We start from the raw sequence: 17,875 nt of genomic DNA, 5'->3' as shown, positions 1-17,875 counted from the left end.
GCCCAAGACAATCGGCGCACATTTCTGGTGAAAAATTAGCTCTGCCAAGCGAAAAGGTCCCAAGACACTTTCATTTTACTTAGCCGACGTGGAAATTGGCAAGACGAGACGGGGTTCTAGTCGCTTACAATGCTTACATGTTAGAGGCGAGCCTCCTGTTTAAACACGGTGGCAAACAAACGTACATCCATGGTCATATGGAATTATGGATCGGAACTAAATAATGCAAGAAAAAGCTTTAGTTTAAAAAAAAATCGATGGAATCAGGGGTTAATTTGCAGGAATCCATGTTAACACGTATTTTACGTAAAATAAGCACGCAAATAAATTAAAAAGCCCACTACCAAAAATACAAAATTAGACACATGTTTGCAAGTTGCCGGATCTGCCACGGTCAACATCCCCTGAGAATATCCGAGGAATATTTATAAACTAGAATAAAATAAAAGGTAGGCATACCTAAATTGCAAGCAAATCCTCGATTACATAAAAGATTCCAAAGATCCAAGCACACCTCGGACTATCGCGATGAAAGAAACGCGTTCCTAGTTCCTACACACAGTCTAAGCTCGTGTGGGTTAACGCGTACCATGCTTGTATGAGTGAGATATGTCAGGTCGACTGGTCGCGTTCTTGACAGGCGGTAACTGTGAGGTAACCGAGAGCGGGTGGGCGGCACTTTCAGCGGGGAGCAAGTTTGGCTGACAGTTCGACTCACGTCTATTCACACCTTTTGGATAACATCCAAGTCGGAAGCTTTTACATGATTGGATCGCGAAAAGGGGTTTTCACCCCGTCCGTTTACGAGGGAGAAATAATGCGGTGCTTAAATATGTATCTTTGTGTTATCGTTATTTGGCTTGAGTTGAAATGAAACAGTAAAGATTAGGTATTCAGGTAGATTTGATTACTTGGAAAGTCGACAGAACGTAAGTATAACGTTTTCAGTACAGATGGTGTTTTTTTTACGCCCTAGTGCGAGTGGTTCATTGTATGCCAGGTCGAAACTTCGGAGGCTCATCTGTACTGAAAAACGTCGTACGATACACGTGCGAAAAGGAAATTCGTAACTCGTGTCAATTTAAAACACTTCCTTCGGTCGTGTTTTAATTTATCGCCACTCGTTTTGAACTTCCTTTTTTAAGCACTTGTATCGTAATGTACTATTTCAGTTCAGTTGTCGTGTTTTGTACACACATTTATGTCACTAGCAGGTCGAACGCGATTAAATTATCATTACTTTACCTTTTTTTCGATGATATAAAAAGTATATTATTTTATACTTGCGTGAAACATGCTTAGGTATGCGTACTTCGGAAAATTTTCCAGTGTTACAGAACTCATCCCAGATGAAAAATATTATAGTCCTATTAAGCGACAATGTATCTTTTTCTTACGAACGGCACATGTAAACTATCACATTTGTAAGATTTTGCTTCAATCGGCTGTACAATAACGTGTAAAATTACTAACGCTGATACGCATTTATAATTTAACTGCATTTATGCAGAAATGGGCGTTGCACAAGATGCAGCCCATTTAGAAATCACAATAGGTAGCCTAGATAAAGCACTAACTTGTCCCACTAGTAAGGCATTGGTCCCACCAAAAGCGATGAGCTATCGGAGAATAACCACAAAATTAAAATTTTGAAAATACCCCTGACCGCGACATAGTGGACCGATTTTCATGAAACATGGCTAAGAACACTCCCGACTACCTCAGCTTTCAAACACAAAAAATTAAATCTAAATCGGTTCATCCGTTCGGGAGCTACGATGCCACAGACAGACAGACAGACACGTCAAACTTATAACACCCCGTCGTTTTTGCGTCGGGGGTTAACAAAAGATAGTCGCTCCCGTGTAAATATAGTAAATATATATAACCTAACGACAAAATTAAAATTATGAAAAAGCCCCCGACCGCGACATAGTGGACGGATTTTCATGAAACATGGCTAAGAGCACTCCCGACTAACTCAGCTTTCAAACACAAAAACTAAATCTAAATCGGTTCATCCGTTCGAGAGCGACGATGCCACAGACAGACACACACACAGACAGACAAACAGACAGACAGACAGACATACACACAGACAGACACGTCAAACTTATAACACCCCGTCGTTTTTGCGTCGGGGGTTAAAAAGAGAGAGCGAGCCATTTATAGTTCATCGCTCGACGACGTACTACAACTCGCTCGCGCTGTCATTGCGTCTCTTTTCACACAGGAGCGACATTTTTTTTTTTTTTAGTATGAATAGGTAGACGTTTGACCACGATCACACCTGATGGTAAGTGATGATGCGGTCTACGGTGGAGCACGCTTACCTATGGCAGCGTCCCCACTTAGGGACCATCCACAATCATAAGGCAGCGTTCCCACTTAAGCGTCGCGTGTCTCGGGGCGCGCAACGGACGTCTCCGCCACGCCGCCTGAATGTAATTCAAAAAACGTCTCCTCAGTACATTTTGTATAGGAAGGACGTAAGACGCGCCCCAGGCGGCGTGGCGGTGGCGCGCCCCGAGACACGCGACGCTTAAGTGGGAACGCTGCCTAAGACGCACGTCTCCGCCACGCCGGAGACGTCCGTTGCGCGCCCCGAGACACGCGACGCCTAAGTGGGGACGCTGCCTATGAGATACCTATTTACATACATGATATTTTTTGTTCGTTTCTACCGCCGATAGCTCATCGCTTGTTCGCTTTCGATGCGACCAGTGCATAATGGTGTTTAGGTCCTTGTAACAGCTGTGTAAAGTAAGTTACAGTGAAATGAGTAAACAAGGAAATGACAAAGGGTTTACAGCCGTCATCAAATATATCGAAGCTGCCTAAGTGCTCAGAAATATCGAAACACGCCTGGCCCCGAAGCCGAATGGCATTTCTACGACGCGAAACGAAAACGAAACGCCGCGAAGGGTAATAGTCTGGCTTTGTCGCGCCAATACGCAAGAGCGATAGAGATAGATAGCTACGAAAGATATATTATCGTGAGCGTTTGTGCATTCGGCTACGCACACTGTATTGTCTAATATGTGTACAGATATTTGTGAGAGCTTTGGCAGCCCCGATATTTCTGATAGCGACTCGACTGTACAAATATGGAAGTCATTTACTTTGTTATTGTACTTTTACCAACTTTTTGTTTGACGCGTTGGCTGTTTATTGTAATAATTGTGTCAAGGGTTTTATTGTGCATGATGTTTGCTTAATCAATGCATTTTATTTAAAAACAATTTAAGTGTTGATATTATGTTTAGTGATCGCCTGATCGGAATTGGGTGAACTAAAATACCTACTGCAAGAGGACATAATTGATATCTAGAGGACATGGAAAAGATATAATATTTTTTTGTAATTGTATTGTACACATTCATATTCAATATTTGGTATACTAACATATATAGTTTCTATGGTACACATGACTACTACAGAAATAACCTAACCACAAAATTAAAATTTTGAAAAAACCCCCGACCGCGACCTAGTGGACCGATTTTCATGAAACATGGCTAAGAACACTCCCGACTAACACAGCTTTCAAATGAAAAAAACTAAATCGAAATCGGTTCATCCGTTCGGGAGCTACGATGCCACAGACAGACACACACACAGACAGACAAACAGACAGACAGACAGACACGTCAAACTTATAACACCCCGTCGTTTTTGCGTCGGGGGTTAAAAATGATATATATCTCATTCATTAATTTTTTTTAATCAATTCATTATTTTGGACTGATTAGCGGTGATCATGAAAAATTCTTTGTGTGGAATGTGAATTTTATAAAAAATGTTTAAAAAATGATTGACCTTTCATTTGGTTAAGGTAATCTATGAATAGGTATTCTAATAAATAATTTATTGCCCTAAGATTTTTTTACAATAAAACACTTATTTAAAAATACATTATTGTTACTGACGAGGCCATTTTTATCCTTGCGGCCATCAAATTAACACTTTCAAAGTATAATTTGACAACAAGAATTAGGTTCAGCAATGTGGGCGTTCATAAAAGACCAGTTAAAAAGAAAGACTAGCCCGTCATCATCATTTCAATGTATCTAGCGTATCATAATTCATATCATGCAAATACAAATCAATGGTATGATAATGGTTATATTAAATGTGGAAATGAATGAAAAATACGAGCTCTTTAAAGCAAGAGTAAATATGCTATTACTGAGTCAATGAACTCCATCTTAGACTGTATTTCTTCCCTTTCCATCAGATGGAAATAGGATCAATCACCAATCATTAAAAAAAAGTTTTGCGAGCTCAACAGTCTACATTTTACACCAATCTCTGGTGTCTACTAACAAAAGCTCATGTGGGTTGAACAATATGCCACAGTATTGCATAAGTACCACAAAAATTCTGCCAATGGACAGATGTTTGACCCCAATCATAATTATGAGGATTAATTTGATCAGCGAAGGTTAGCAAATTAATTTTGGTGTTTACCAATGGGGATGGTATTGGTATTTCCATATGTTGGTATGGTCAAGGTAGTCTTAATTGATGGAATATTTTATTTGTCGCAAGGAGGATGGAGGAAAGGTGAATGTTTATAATCATAAACACTATAAATTGAAATATATATCATACACGAAAGATAAAACGACAAGGCCTACTGGTGGCCGAGCCAGTAATTGAACCCGGGTCTTCCACTTTCATAGCTAACATCCTTACCACCAGACCACCCACCCGCCGTGGTACCCGACGAAGGTTTATTATGATTTGTTAATTATAGAGGTAAACATAATACAATTATAAGCGCAGTCTGGAGCATAAACAATCAAACATCTTTAGGCAAGATTTACATTACATATTATGGCTTTTTGAATATAAAAAAATTGACAGGCAAACTTAGTTGTAATCTCTGAAACAATTGTAACACATTCAGTGCCAAGCACAACATTTGCGATACCTCTTGGCGTGGTGGGCCATTGGCTTCTGAGCGACAAGATCAATCTCTGATAAATTTTATTATGAAATAAATATTCCAACCAATCAAACAATATGCCGCTTGCAGACATACAAAATGAACCCGTCTTGTGGGTTCTTTGTGAAAGTGTGTGTACTATTTCTAGCAATAATTTATGTTCAGGATAGTTATGTTTGGATTAAACATCAACTTATTTACAAATTCCAAAATTCTAAATCTTATTGGAACTTTGATTTTATATAGCACTCTTGATGCAGTAATTAAGAATCTGAATTAGCATCGGATACAAGATAAAATAAGTTGGTTTCTCAGTTTCAGTATAAACTGGATTCTCACAGGTCATACAACAATCCTCATAGACATTTCTTGAGTAATAGAGAGGTAAAAGATTGGAACCAGCCCCCGGAGGATGTCATATCGGCCCAAAGTGTCAAAAAATTCAAGAATAAGTTAGACAAGCACATTACTAATTCCAGATAACACCTGAAACCTCTGCCGACAACTGGATACAGGCTTTATCAGTTACTAATATAATATCTTATTTTATTTTATTTTTATTTTATTTGTCGATACGTTAACATGACATTACAGTGAGCTAATATGCCATGAAACTTAAATAACACATAACAACGTATAAAATTAAAAAGGTACACAATATAACACTAAGTACCTCACATTACACTCGATGGCCTAGCGTCCATTTCCTCACAAAACCTCAAGCATTCCTTTCTCACAGCCTCCCATCGCCATGCAATCAGATCGCACTCGGGTGTTGACGCCAAGAGCGCATTCAGTAGTGAGAGAAAAAAATAAAATAAAAAAAAATAAAATTAAATAGGTCATAACCAGGTTTATTAAGATTTGTTGGGTATTTAATATATATTGGGTCAAATCAGTGCTATATTAATGCTGGTAACAGTTGGAAAATACCAGATCAAAATAAAGAGTAAAATACCAACAATAATATAATAAATTCACTTGTCACTTCACATTCAATTTGCCAATTGAGTTGGCAAGATCAGGTCAAATGTTTTGACATATTTCCATCATTGATAAAATCCTTATCACCGCATTATCTGAGGAATGCGGGGGCTTCCTGAGCCTTGATAGATATTTGTTTTAACCTTCTAATTCAGGGCTATCAATATTTGGGTGGCTCCTCAAAGATTTTTACAGGAAAACATACAAAATTTTACATTTCTGTTTTTCCAATAAGAATCAATGGTATTTGCAGTAGTCAGCTTAGCACTAGGCATAGAATTTAGCAAGGCTAGCTTTACGGACCTGCTTTTTATGCCAGGTAAATATTAGCTAAGAATCTAATAAATAAAAAAAAACACTTACCATTTGAGCTTTTCAGATCCCGATGTATAAGTGATATAGGCGCATCCACATGCAGGTACGCCATCCCTCGGGCCACCTGGATGGCCCAGTCCACCAGGATGCTGGGCCTGATCTTCCTGCCGGACAACACTCGGTTCAGCGAGCCCCCGCGCGCGTACTCCATCACTAAACACAAGTTGGGCTCCTCCAAACACACGCCCTGCAACGACACTATATTCTCGTGCTGCAACATCCAGAAGAGCTTCGCCTCCTGCAGCACACTCTCCTTAATAACCTCAATGTCTTCGTTCGCGTCCTGGCGCGCCGCTTTAACCGCGACCACTTCATCGTTCCAATAGCCTCGATACACCTTCCCGAAACCGCCCACCCCTATCACTTCTTCCAATTTCAGCTCCGAGAACGACACCTGCGGCGGATCCACGTCCCCTATGACACTAGTCACCGCCAGGGGATCCTCCTCTGTCACATACTGAGCTGGGAAGATGCCTATTCGGTCTCCTATCTTTCCCGTCCACCACCCGTCGTCCCCAGAGATGTTCGGGTCTTTGGACAAGACCTCGACGATCTCGCCGCGGCGGAGGGTCAGCTCGTCCCCGCCCTGCGCTTGGTATTCGAAGACGGCGGTGAACAGAGACAGCGACGGGCGTGCTTCCTCGGCCGCCATAGCCGCGCGGCCCGCCGGCGGCATCAGCCCGGCGCGCCCATCGCCCGCGCCCGCGCTCACGCGCCCCGACACGGCTGCGGCCCGCGCCCACCCCGGTACATAACGCACGACGCCACAAAACAACGACGCGTTTGGTTATGATCACGGTATTATTCCGCCATCTTTGTTTCCCACATTGATCATGGCGGTTCGAACGACGACGGTATTGAGGTTTACGCTTGTTTTTAACACACGCGACGAATATATTCGGAGTCACTGAACACATAAACTTCGCTGCTACGGTGTTAATTATTTTCCATTCATCTATCACGTTATCAGATAGACGAAATGACAACCTTACCACAGCGAAGTCAGTGACAAACTGACGTTTTATGGTCAGTGTTGCTATAAAAAGATTTACTTTTCCACACAAAGCGAAATAATTTAATATGCACTGCTTTTTTAAAAAAGGTAAAACAAATTAATTTATTGTTAATGTATTCTCGTACAAATGGTTCAACACAAGAATCTTATATACATAAATAATCTTTTATAAGATTCTTGGTACAACATGAACATATTTTTAAATTATAATGTCAGTATTTTTTTTTTAATTACACCGGTGTGGCAAGATCAAGATTACAAACACCCTAAAATCAAAGTGTGTCAAAGTAAGTTTATTTTTTCTTTAGAGCTCGAGAAAACAAAAACTGACCAAGCCAAGCCATTACACACTCTATCAGATTTAATAGCGAAAAGTGATAGTGAAGGTGGTTCTCAAAATTAAATACCAGGGCGCCCACTTCAATTCGTATAAGTAATTAATAAAAAACAAATTCTAAATCCTATTCAGATATTCCAGATCTGGCCGGTCATAAAAAAGTTGAAAGTTTCCCATTTTTTACTTTTTTACTCTTATGCCCATAAGGTGTAATTTTTAACGCATTTATGACCCAGTCGGTTCGATATGTGGTAATGTATGTTTTGATGTCAGGGCCCCCAGTAGTCACATGAAATTTACTATTGGGTCGCGAGGGTTATAAGGTCGGGCCACGCTCAGTGTAGGGTTCCGTAGTTTTCCGTATTTTTCTCAAAAACTACTGAACCTATCAAGTTCTAAATAATTTTCCTAGAAAGTCTTTATAAAGTTCTACATTTGTGATTTTTTTCATATTTTTTAAACATATGGTTCAAAAGTTAGAGGGGGGGACGCACTTTTTTTTCCTTTAGGAGCGATTATTTCCGAAAATATTGATATTATCAAAAAACGATCTTAGTAAACCCTTATTCATTTTTAAATACCTATCCAACAATATATCACACGTTGGGGTTGGAATGACGTTGGGGTTGGAAAAAATATCAGCCCCCACTTTACATGTAGGGGGGGTACCCTAATAAAACATTTTTTTCATTTTTTATTTTTGCACTTTGTTGGCGTGATTGATATTCATATTGGTACCAAATTTCAGCTTTCTAGTGCTTACGGTTACTGAGATTATTCGCGGACCGACGGACGGACGGACGGACGGACGGACAGACAGACATGGCGAAACTATAAGGGTTCCTAGTTGACTACGGAACCCTAAAAAGTTACCTTACTTTTTCTTCCTTTTTTATTCTGGCAACATTTTTATATGGTATAACGAGACATTCATAGATGGCGCTGCATGTTGAGGAAAAAACACAAAAACAACTAACTTCATGGTCATTGTAACTCCATCTAGGCTACGTGTTTGAAACTTATTTCCCCAAATAAGTGATTGAACTATACAAAATGTGTAGATATGGAATGGTTTTCATACATATACCCTATGCAGTGTTTTTTAAAATTATCTGTTATAATAAAAAAAGTTAAAATACATCATTAAAACTAAAATTTACTTCGATTATAAACGTTGTTTATTGTGTTGTGTTATTTCGGCCCCTGCAGCATGAGGTCCCATGGTGTAATGGTTAGCACTCTGGACTTTGAATCCAGCGATCCGAGTTCAAATCTCGGTGGGACCTTGGTAACAACTTTTTTGAAGTTTCTTTTATTTTTTTTACAGTTACGATTATCGTAATTTCAACTTTGAAAACCATTTCTTTTCTTCATCTCGGAATGTTACCGGGAGCACATGGAAAAGTGAATGGCGGCGTATCTGTGGGAGTTAAGGGATGCTGGGAAGGGAGCATTATTGATCGTGCGAAAATGGGATGGACGTATCCATTCGCGCCGAGCACCCAGTCCGCGGACGTGGGACCGTCGTCTCAACCTCAAAAACACGCTTTTAGGCATTTAACGTTAGTTTAATAAACCGAAATACCAAAATACGGTCCCCGCTGGCATGTTCGCGACTCAAAAACCAAATGTTAACACCGCGCGCGTTTGACAAACTCAAAAAACCGAAACACCAACTAGAAAACCAGCATGACTAGTGATCTCAAGTATCTTCGACCAAGATTCTCGTTAATACGCTTAAATATCAATAATTAGACACCGATGGCTTGCATAAAGTGATAGAAAATTATGTGTTTTGTGTGCCGTGTGCCGTAAGAACGGGCGATAGAGTGACATGGCTGAAGTATTCTCGCCTGGATAAGTGAGTGATGTGTTCTAGCAAAATGTGTGGGATAAATTCATTTTCTAAACGTAAATTCTGTTTAAAATGGTGCTGGAGAAAGCGTTGGCCGCGGCTGGAGCCGCTTGAACGTTCTTTATAAGACTAGTTTAATAAAAAATAACCTCAAGATAGTCAAGATGAATTCGTTTAATGCCCCGACGACCCAAATAAATGCAATAGACAAGATGACAACAGTTAAGTCCAAATCGGTGGACCTGGAGGGATATGTTATCATTGTGGCCCAGACCAAAGATAACAAAGTCAAGTTGTACGGTAAGTTGTTTTAGTCCGATGGAATAATATTAGTTTCCTTGTTGGTTATCAGTTTGAAGTCGGAACTAGTGGTGGTCGAATAGGGTATCACGTAGAACTTTTGAATATTCCAAAGTTTGTTGAATTCATTTATTTTTGAATAGGACCTACCTACATACAGGGATGGCAAAGTTATCTAACGTGCCTATACTTATCCTTAATACTTTAGGTTGTCTGTCGTGATCGCTTTTTAGCGACAAGGCTGCCAGCAGTTAACCTTTGTTATGCTGCTGATTTTCTTTTAGGTATATTTGTTGTTTTTTTTTATTGCGGTGTGCAATAATAGGTAAGTAAAAAGTAGATAACGATACCTACGATTACCTACAGTTGAGTTCATAAATTTCTCCATCTTAACTCTATGCAATAAGGTGAGAAAATTGACACATATTTATGAACTTGACTGTGCCTAGAGTAGGTACAGTCGAGCAATAAACTAAAACAGGAAAGAAACCTCAGTCCTGGCAGCAAGGCCGTCCCTATCGCACTTGTAACTAATAGTGCGATAGGGTGCTAGTTTTATCATTTATCGCGCGATCCTGCTTAAACGCCTGACAGTAACTGTGTGTTTAAAATTAAAAAAAAAAATACAGACGAATAGAGAACCACCTTCTTTCGGCGGTTAAAAACCTCTTATTGTGAAACTGCATAGACTGAAAAACTTTGAGATTGTCAGTCATAATGTCATTAGCTTATGATTAGATTAAATCTAAATTAAATTTTCCTGTTGTAAAGGAATAATTATTGGTAATATTTATAAGGATTTATGAATAAACTAAGGCCCAGTAAATGGCATTCACCTTAAACTATTCCAAGATAAGTACTTCTACATAGGTAAGTAGGTACCGTCAAATGGGGTGAATAGGGATGTCGAGGTGAATAGGGACGAAGCTTAAAATATAATTTACTGGACATTTACTAAATATATACTTACAAAGTGTACCATAACAATTGAATGATACAATTTCTGTAGTATTTTTTAAGGAAATGGGAGGGCAAATCACATTTTAAGCCTCGTCCCTATTCACCCCAGCATCCCTATTCACCCCATTTGACTGTATATAAAAGACGTAATAATGCACTGTTAGATTTTTTTTACCTGAAAGTCCATACTTATATAGTATTTTGTACTAGGATCTCCGTCGGCCGGCAATATGGACAACCTGGAGCTCGCCGACGAAATCCTGGATGTGAACGAAACGAGGCTGGACGAGATGAACCACACGGATGTCATCGGACACATCCATAAGGTAAATTACCCGATATTGGGGTAATTTTATAGGAATGAGACATGAGTTTATAGTAATTTTCCATTTTACTAGAGTTGGGCCATTTTTTTCAAAATTGTCCACCCAACTTTTTTTTTGGATTTGGAATTTTTTATGTGGTTTCCACTCGTGTCTCAAGGTTTTTTCCATTCCGTTACCATTTTTTCATACAATTTGTATGGCGGTAACGGAATGGAAGGTTCGAAAAAATGTATGGAAAACCTTGGGACATTTTTTTTCTCCTTTCAGGATCGAAAGAGCTCGCGATTCTCAATATTAATCGCGTAAAAAAATACCCATGTTAGAAAAAAAGTAAGGTGGACAACTTTGAAAAAAAAAATGGCAGGAAACAGTTACATTTGCCCACGAAATCCTGGATGTGAACAAAACGAGAGTGGACGAAATGAACCACACGGGTGTCATCGGATTGGTAGTTTACTTAATCATAATATAAGTAATCACGCTTATGTAGGTATGGAGATAAAACATGAAATTCATGTCTCGTATCAGTTTTTGAGAAATAAAAGGGTTTCTTTACAATACCTATTGAATATTATAAAATTATATAAATGTGTTGTTGCAGTGCATCTCGTCCTGCCTCATCAAACTCCGGGTGAAACGACGTAGCGAGACCAAACTATGTAAGTTTTCTTCACCATTTCTATATTAATATTATGCATATTATATTATATTTACTGTTCGATTAAGCGGAAGCTACAGTTAGCAGGTACATTTAAAAAGAATTTAAGTGACGTGTGTGGAAGGGTCTCATAAGAAATGTCAGACTCCTATAAATAAACAGATAGACAGACGTACAGAATCCCACCATAAGGGTTCCTTTTGTGCCTTTTTGGAACCCTAAACATACGATGTTTGTAGTGGCTCTAGTTGTCTTTCTTTGTAGTTGAAAGTTGATGTCGGTGCACGGATAGTTTAGGTTAAGACAGTAATTATTTAGACGATACGAGAACTCGCATACGAGTTTTATTACATTGCTGATGGCTGTGGAAAATTGTACTTATGTACCCTCCAGCCCGCAATGTAACTAAAATCGCATGCGAGTTTGCACGCCGTCTAAATCAGGTTTTAGTCTCTTGAATAGGTATCTAATTATCTAACTTAATTACCTTCAATAATTACAAATGAAAAATGACATCAAATCGGCTATTAAAACTATTAAAAACTTAATTTGAACCGACTTGGTTTCAAATACGCCAATTCTGGAATCGCTCCAAATACTTCGCTCTGACATTTATTGCTCATTGCTTTTCAGTAGGCGCTCAGTCGCAATTTAGGGATTAAGTAAATGAAATCTCTAATAATCCATACTAATATTATAAATGGGAAAGTGTGTGTCTGTTTGTCAGTCTTTCACGGCAAAACGGAGCGACGAATTGACGTGATTTTTTAAGTGGAGATAGTTCAAGGGTTGAAGAAAATTGCGCTAGGCTACCAGCGGTAAGAGCGTGCGACTTTCAATCCGGAGGCCGCAGGTTCGAACCCTGGCTCGTACCAATTGAGTTTTTCGAAATCTACGTGCGAAATGTCGTTTGATATTTGCGAGTCGCTTTTCGGTGAAGGAAAACACCGGTTACCGGACTAATTCCAATAAGGCCTAGTTACCCTTCGGGTTGGAAGGTCAGATGGCAGTCGCTTCCGTAAAAAACTAGTGCCAGTTGTCAAAAGCGGACCCCAGGCTCCCATGAGTCGCGGCGAATGCCGGGATACCGCAAGGAGGATGATGAGTAGAAGGGATGAAGAGTGTCATAGGCTACTTTTTGTCTCTTTCTAACCGTAAAATGGGGGGTGGAAGTTTGTATGGAGCATTCCGGCATTCCGAATTTAACGTAAGCGAAGCCGCGGGCAAAAGCTAGTGTTATTATATGACATACAATATCGGTAAATTCATTCACATCCCCTGTCGTAAATTTTATGTTGTTTTTGGAAGCTGTTGTTCGCTTTAAACGTGGATGGGGGTATTATTGCAAAACTTTAAATTCATTTACTTGAATATAAAATAGTTGACTGCTTTATTATGACTATTTATGAAATGAGTATAAATATTCCAATGGTTTCAAATAAGATCCATTAGGGATAATTTATTACGCGATGATTAATCACTTTTTTTTATTTCGTTAATGTGTGTGATAAAGTTATTGTCAACCTTTATATACAACTAGGTTTTCTCACGCTTCGCTCGCTTTAGAAAGAGAAAAAGTTGCCTATGTCACTCTCCAGTCTCCACCCCTTCAACTATCTCCAGCTCCACTTTAAAAATTCACGTCAATTCGTCGCTCCGTTTTGCCGTAAAAGACGGACAAACAAACAGACACACTCTCCCATTTAAATAAATAAATAAATAAATATTGGGGACACCTTGTATACACAGATCAAGTTAGCCCCAACTAAGCAAAGCTTGTATTATGTGTGCTAAGCGACGATATACTATACTTAAATAGATAACATACATACATACAAATAAATAATTATATAAATAATAATATTTATATAAATAGATAAATACATACTTATATTACTTATATGCATAGAAAACATCCATGACTCAGGAACAAATATCTGTGCTCATCACACAAATAGATGACCGCGGCTCAGCAGGCAGGGTCACTACTGACTGAGCCAGACCGGTCGTCAAGTATTTATAATATTAGTATGGATTTTAAGTAACTATAGTACCTAATCGTAAATAACACTAAAGATCATGCTACTTCAACCATTTTTGGTACGCGGTACCGTTAGTTATTTTATCATGTATCTCTTCCAAAATCCGACTCACATAATCCGACTCAAATAATTTTTAAGAAAAAAAAACCGTCGCTTTTGGGGTTCTGGTGAAAGGTACTTGCGAATGTTGGATTATGTAGAAATGTTAATCTTTGATTATTTGATGGAAACACAAATGAATATACGTATACTGTTAAGGCTTGAAGAGTTTCCTCAATTCCTCATGAATCCGATATCCGCTTATAAGAAATCGAGCTTGACAAAATTTGACTTGAAAACTCAATAATTGGGCCATTTTTTTTACAAAAGTTGTCCACCCCACTTTTTTGTTACTATGGGTATTTTTTACGCGATTAATACTCCGAATCGCGTGATCTCTCGATCCTGGTAGGAGAAAAAATGTCCCAAGATTTCCATATACATTTTTTCGAACCTTCCATTCCGTTACCGCCGTACACAATGTATTAAAAAAATGGTAACGGAATGGATTCCATCATCAGAACTGGGTTCTGATAAAAATGGGACCAATCTGTATGCATATACATTCAATCACCAAAGAAAATTCAAAATCGGTCCAGTAACGACGGAGATATCGTGGAACAAACTTTAAAAAAAAATACAGATGAATTGAGAACCGCCTTCCTTGAGATTTAGGGCGGCGGTTAAAAATAGTGTCCTAACTTATAAAAATAACGAAATCTTGTATGCATTCTGGTGTTGGGCAACCCATTTCATGGTTCAATATAAGTTATTGTATAACATTTAACAAATAAAATACGAACTGCCAGTACCATAACCTATTATTATGTGTACATGCCTGTGTACACGAATAAATGTTTTTTCACCACACCAACTGATAAAGACGTTCTTTGCTATTCGAAAACTGATAGCAAAATTGCATTTTATCCACAAGAGTGCAAAGTAATTTCATACAAATTTTAACTTGATGTCTAAAGCTGGGTGTTGGCATTTCCGTATAAATGATGATTTTGAATCATAAATGTTAAATAAATTGAAGTACTTTATATATTTTGATGTTTTACAGTTCATATTTTCATAGTGTTGGTGTGGTGAAAAAAATTGTGTTTCACTCGGTGGCAAAGTTTGTTTAACCTTCGTGCCTTAATATTGGCACGTGCGGTTAAACAACAACTTTGCCCCCTTGTAAAACAAATAACTAATTATATTCTAGACTGTTCTATTCTTATTCTGTTCAATTTCACTTCTAGAAAGGCGAATTGTATTATTCATTACCTGCAACAACTCGTCAAAATAAGTTTGTCGGTCAAATAGCTCACGCTCGATGAACATAATATAACACTCATTCGGTAATAGTATTTTATGCAACTGGCGTTTAAGTGAGGTCAAAAAAGACGAGTGGCGTGAGTAACAATTTGAGGCGAAGCCGAAAATTGTTAATAAAGACGCCACGAGTATTTTTTGACTCAGTTAAACACCGTTGCATACAATACTTTTTCTACGATCATGCACTTACTTTTTAATAGTTTTCTAGAATAACTTTCGTGAAATTCGCACTATATCCTGTATTTTGACGCGTCGGCCTCCCCTCTGTTCCTGCACTCACCCTGTCGCTCGCACTCCCCCGCGCCGCCGCCAGCCCCTGGCGCCCCGCGCACCCCGCTATATTCCTTAAAGGCTTCCTAACAATGCTTTAAGAGCTATATCGTATGCGTGGGTGCGCGGGGCGCCGGGCGGGGGCGGGCATCATTTATGTAGGGTTTTATCGATCTATGCACGACACTGTAAATGACGAGAAAAAAATAATAAAAGTCTTTTTGTATTTATACTGTGTGTGAATGTAAAAACGGGAGTAGAAAAAAATAATAAAAGTCTTTTTGTATTTATTCTGTGTGTGAATGTGGTATAATGGTAATATAATCGCTACATCTCGTAACGAATGAGTGATGTTATTACTGACAGTGCTGTGATAATGATCACTGCACTAGCGGTATAAAATACTTCTGCCGTTTCGCCTCTCGCTCGTCTGTCTGTCACCACAAGGTATTCACGCAAGAAGAAAATATATCCAGGTCATCAGGGCTGTCCCGGGGCGGAAAAAAAGAAAAATAGATTCTTTTTGGGCGGCAAAATAGGTTTTTATTATTTATCACTTTGATTTTACACCTGTGGGTGTCATTGTCTCACTTTTATCAGCCAATCAACATACATGGCACACCAAATAATACGGTCATATCCATCTAAGTAGGTAATAAATTTAAAGGTGGCAAAAATACGGTTTTGGATGATACTTGCCTCTGAAACAATATTCATTCAAGCGCTTTGACAATTAAATTGTACCAAAAACATTTTCATACATAGTCGGCGAACCTACTCCGGAGGTCGCGGATTCGAACCCCAGCTTGTACGAATGAGTTTTTCGTAACTTAAGGAGGATGATGATGAGTCGGCGAACCTACTATATATTATGGTCAAAATGGTCATACTTAAATATGGGATGATGCATAAAATAAATAATTTAACTTTAAGACTATTTTGAAGTTTTATAGTTGACTTTATTGCTAATTTCTTAATAATTTATAAAGTGCAGTTTATTGCAAATTAAAATTATAAACAAAGTTGTATAATATATCAGGAACTAGTGCAGAAAGAAGTAATTAATAAAATAAAATATTATTTTAATAATTTCATATTAATATTAAGTACTCCTTGTGGATAAAGATTCTATAATGTATTTTGATATGGGTGTACAAATGTACGTGTTTCCTGAAATAAAACTTTTTTTTATGACGTAGCTTGTTCTTGTCGGTCTTGGATGATTCGAAGCAAAGCGAAGCAGGAGTAGGCTGTTTTCATTATCTGAAAACAAAATGACTACTTATAACGGAATATATAATAATAGTTCTTGGCAGAAGTCACGTTTGGCAGAAACACCTTACGCAGAATATGCTTTGGCATAAATCATTTTTATAATAACGATTCTTACGTTGGCATAATGTTGATGAACATAATTAGTGTTCTAGTCGAATCGAATAGTATACTTTCGCAGATAATATTTTTTGCATAATATTTAGGCGGCATAAAGTTACAATTTGCTTTTTGATAGCTCGTCGTCGTATCTAATATCTAACGGGGGCTCTGGGACAGTATTTCCTTTTAGATAGCGTGTCATAATTCTGCTCTTGTAATAGTATGCTATACGATTATTATGGTACATAAAATTATGCTAAATCAAAGTCGACCAAAGTAATGTTCTATGAAACTATATTATGGCAAATGTGTAGTATGCGTGGTAGTAATAATGTCAACTAAATTTTCTGCAAAATTACCATTCGACCGAAAGTTTTTCTGCGAAACATGTTATGCAAAGTGTGTTTCTGACCAAAATTATTTTGCCAGATGAGGGTAACCCCTCATAACTGTATTTTTGCTTAGGCTTCTAGTCGATAATTTCACGCGGCGACAGCTTGCTTAAATAGCCTTGCGGTAAATACGTGCCATCGCATGATTTGCATGGAAGTACTGGGTTCGAATCCAGGACTTTTTCTCTTTTTTTTTTTTAATACTACGTCGGTGGCAAACAAGCATACGGTCCGCCTGATGGAAAGCGGTCACCGTAACCTATGGACGCCTGCAACTCAAAGAGTGTCGCATGCGCGTTGCCGCCCCATTAGAAACTTGTACACTCCCCTTTGCTGCGTGTGCACAGCAAAAAGGAGTGTACAAGTTCAAAGGAGGGTTTGGGTTGCCGACGACTCAAAGGACAATAGACGGAACAAATTAGTTCCGTAAGTCCTCCCGTCGTCAGCACCCCGCACCCTCGTTGAGCTCTGGCAGCCTTACTCACCGGCAGGAACACAACACTATGAGACACTATTTTTTGTTTTATTATTATACATAAATGTATATGTACTCGTACAGTAGTTACTGAGCGTTTTCCACAAAAAAGATTAAAAACCTATTCTCTTACATGGTAATAATTTTTGGGTTCGTCGAACTCAGAATTTCTAACATAATTATCCTAATCTGATAT

At 38.5% G+C, this 17,875-nt stretch overlaps 2 protein-coding genes and 1 non-coding gene across 7 annotated transcripts in view; 2 read left to right on the top strand and 1 right to left on the bottom strand.

Annotated features, from left to right (window-relative positions):
* Positions 1–7,306, bottom strand: part of LOC125235527 (mitogen-activated protein kinase kinase kinase 11) — a 149,825-nt gene extending 142,519 nt beyond the window's left edge. For both annotated transcript variants that reach the window (XM_048142111.1, XM_048142112.1), the window contains exon 1: positions 6,299–7,306. In XM_048142111.1, the coding sequence (XP_047998068.1) occupies positions 6,299–6,986 (688 nt within the window). In that variant the 5' untranslated portion in view covers positions 6,987–7,306. The remainder of the gene's footprint in view (positions 1–6,298) is intronic.
* A 1,570-nt stretch (positions 7,307–8,876) lies between these two features.
* Trnaq-uug lies at positions 8,877–8,948 on the top strand. The gene has a single exon. It is a non-coding gene; the product is annotated as a tRNA-Gln (tRNA).
* A 745-nt stretch (positions 8,949–9,693) lies between these two features.
* LOC125235175 (protein PALS1) overlaps positions 9,694–17,875 on the top strand; it is a 246,351-nt gene continuing 238,169 nt past the window's right edge. For 2 of the 4 annotated variants that reach the window (XM_048141633.1, XM_048141632.1), the window contains exons 1-3: positions 9,696–9,817; positions 10,988–11,103; positions 11,705–11,762. In XM_048141633.1, coding sequence (XP_047997590.1) covers positions 9,730–9,817; positions 10,988–11,103; positions 11,705–11,762 — 262 coding nt within the window. In that variant the 5' untranslated portion in view covers positions 9,696–9,729. Of the gene's footprint in view, positions 9,818–10,987; positions 11,104–11,704; positions 11,763–17,875 lie in introns of all 4 variants that reach the window. The other 2 variants (XM_048141634.1, XM_048141636.1) reach the window with 2 other exon arrangements.

This window comes from Leguminivora glycinivorella, chromosome 17 (assembly GCF_023078275.1).
Source record: "Leguminivora glycinivorella isolate SPB_JAAS2020 chromosome 17, LegGlyc_1.1, whole genome shotgun sequence".
In the NCBI taxonomy this organism is placed as follows: domain Eukaryota; kingdom Metazoa; phylum Arthropoda; class Insecta; order Lepidoptera; family Tortricidae; genus Leguminivora; species Leguminivora glycinivorella.
Note: the sequence above shows the minus strand (reverse complement) of the source record. Positions and strands in the feature narration are given on the sequence as shown.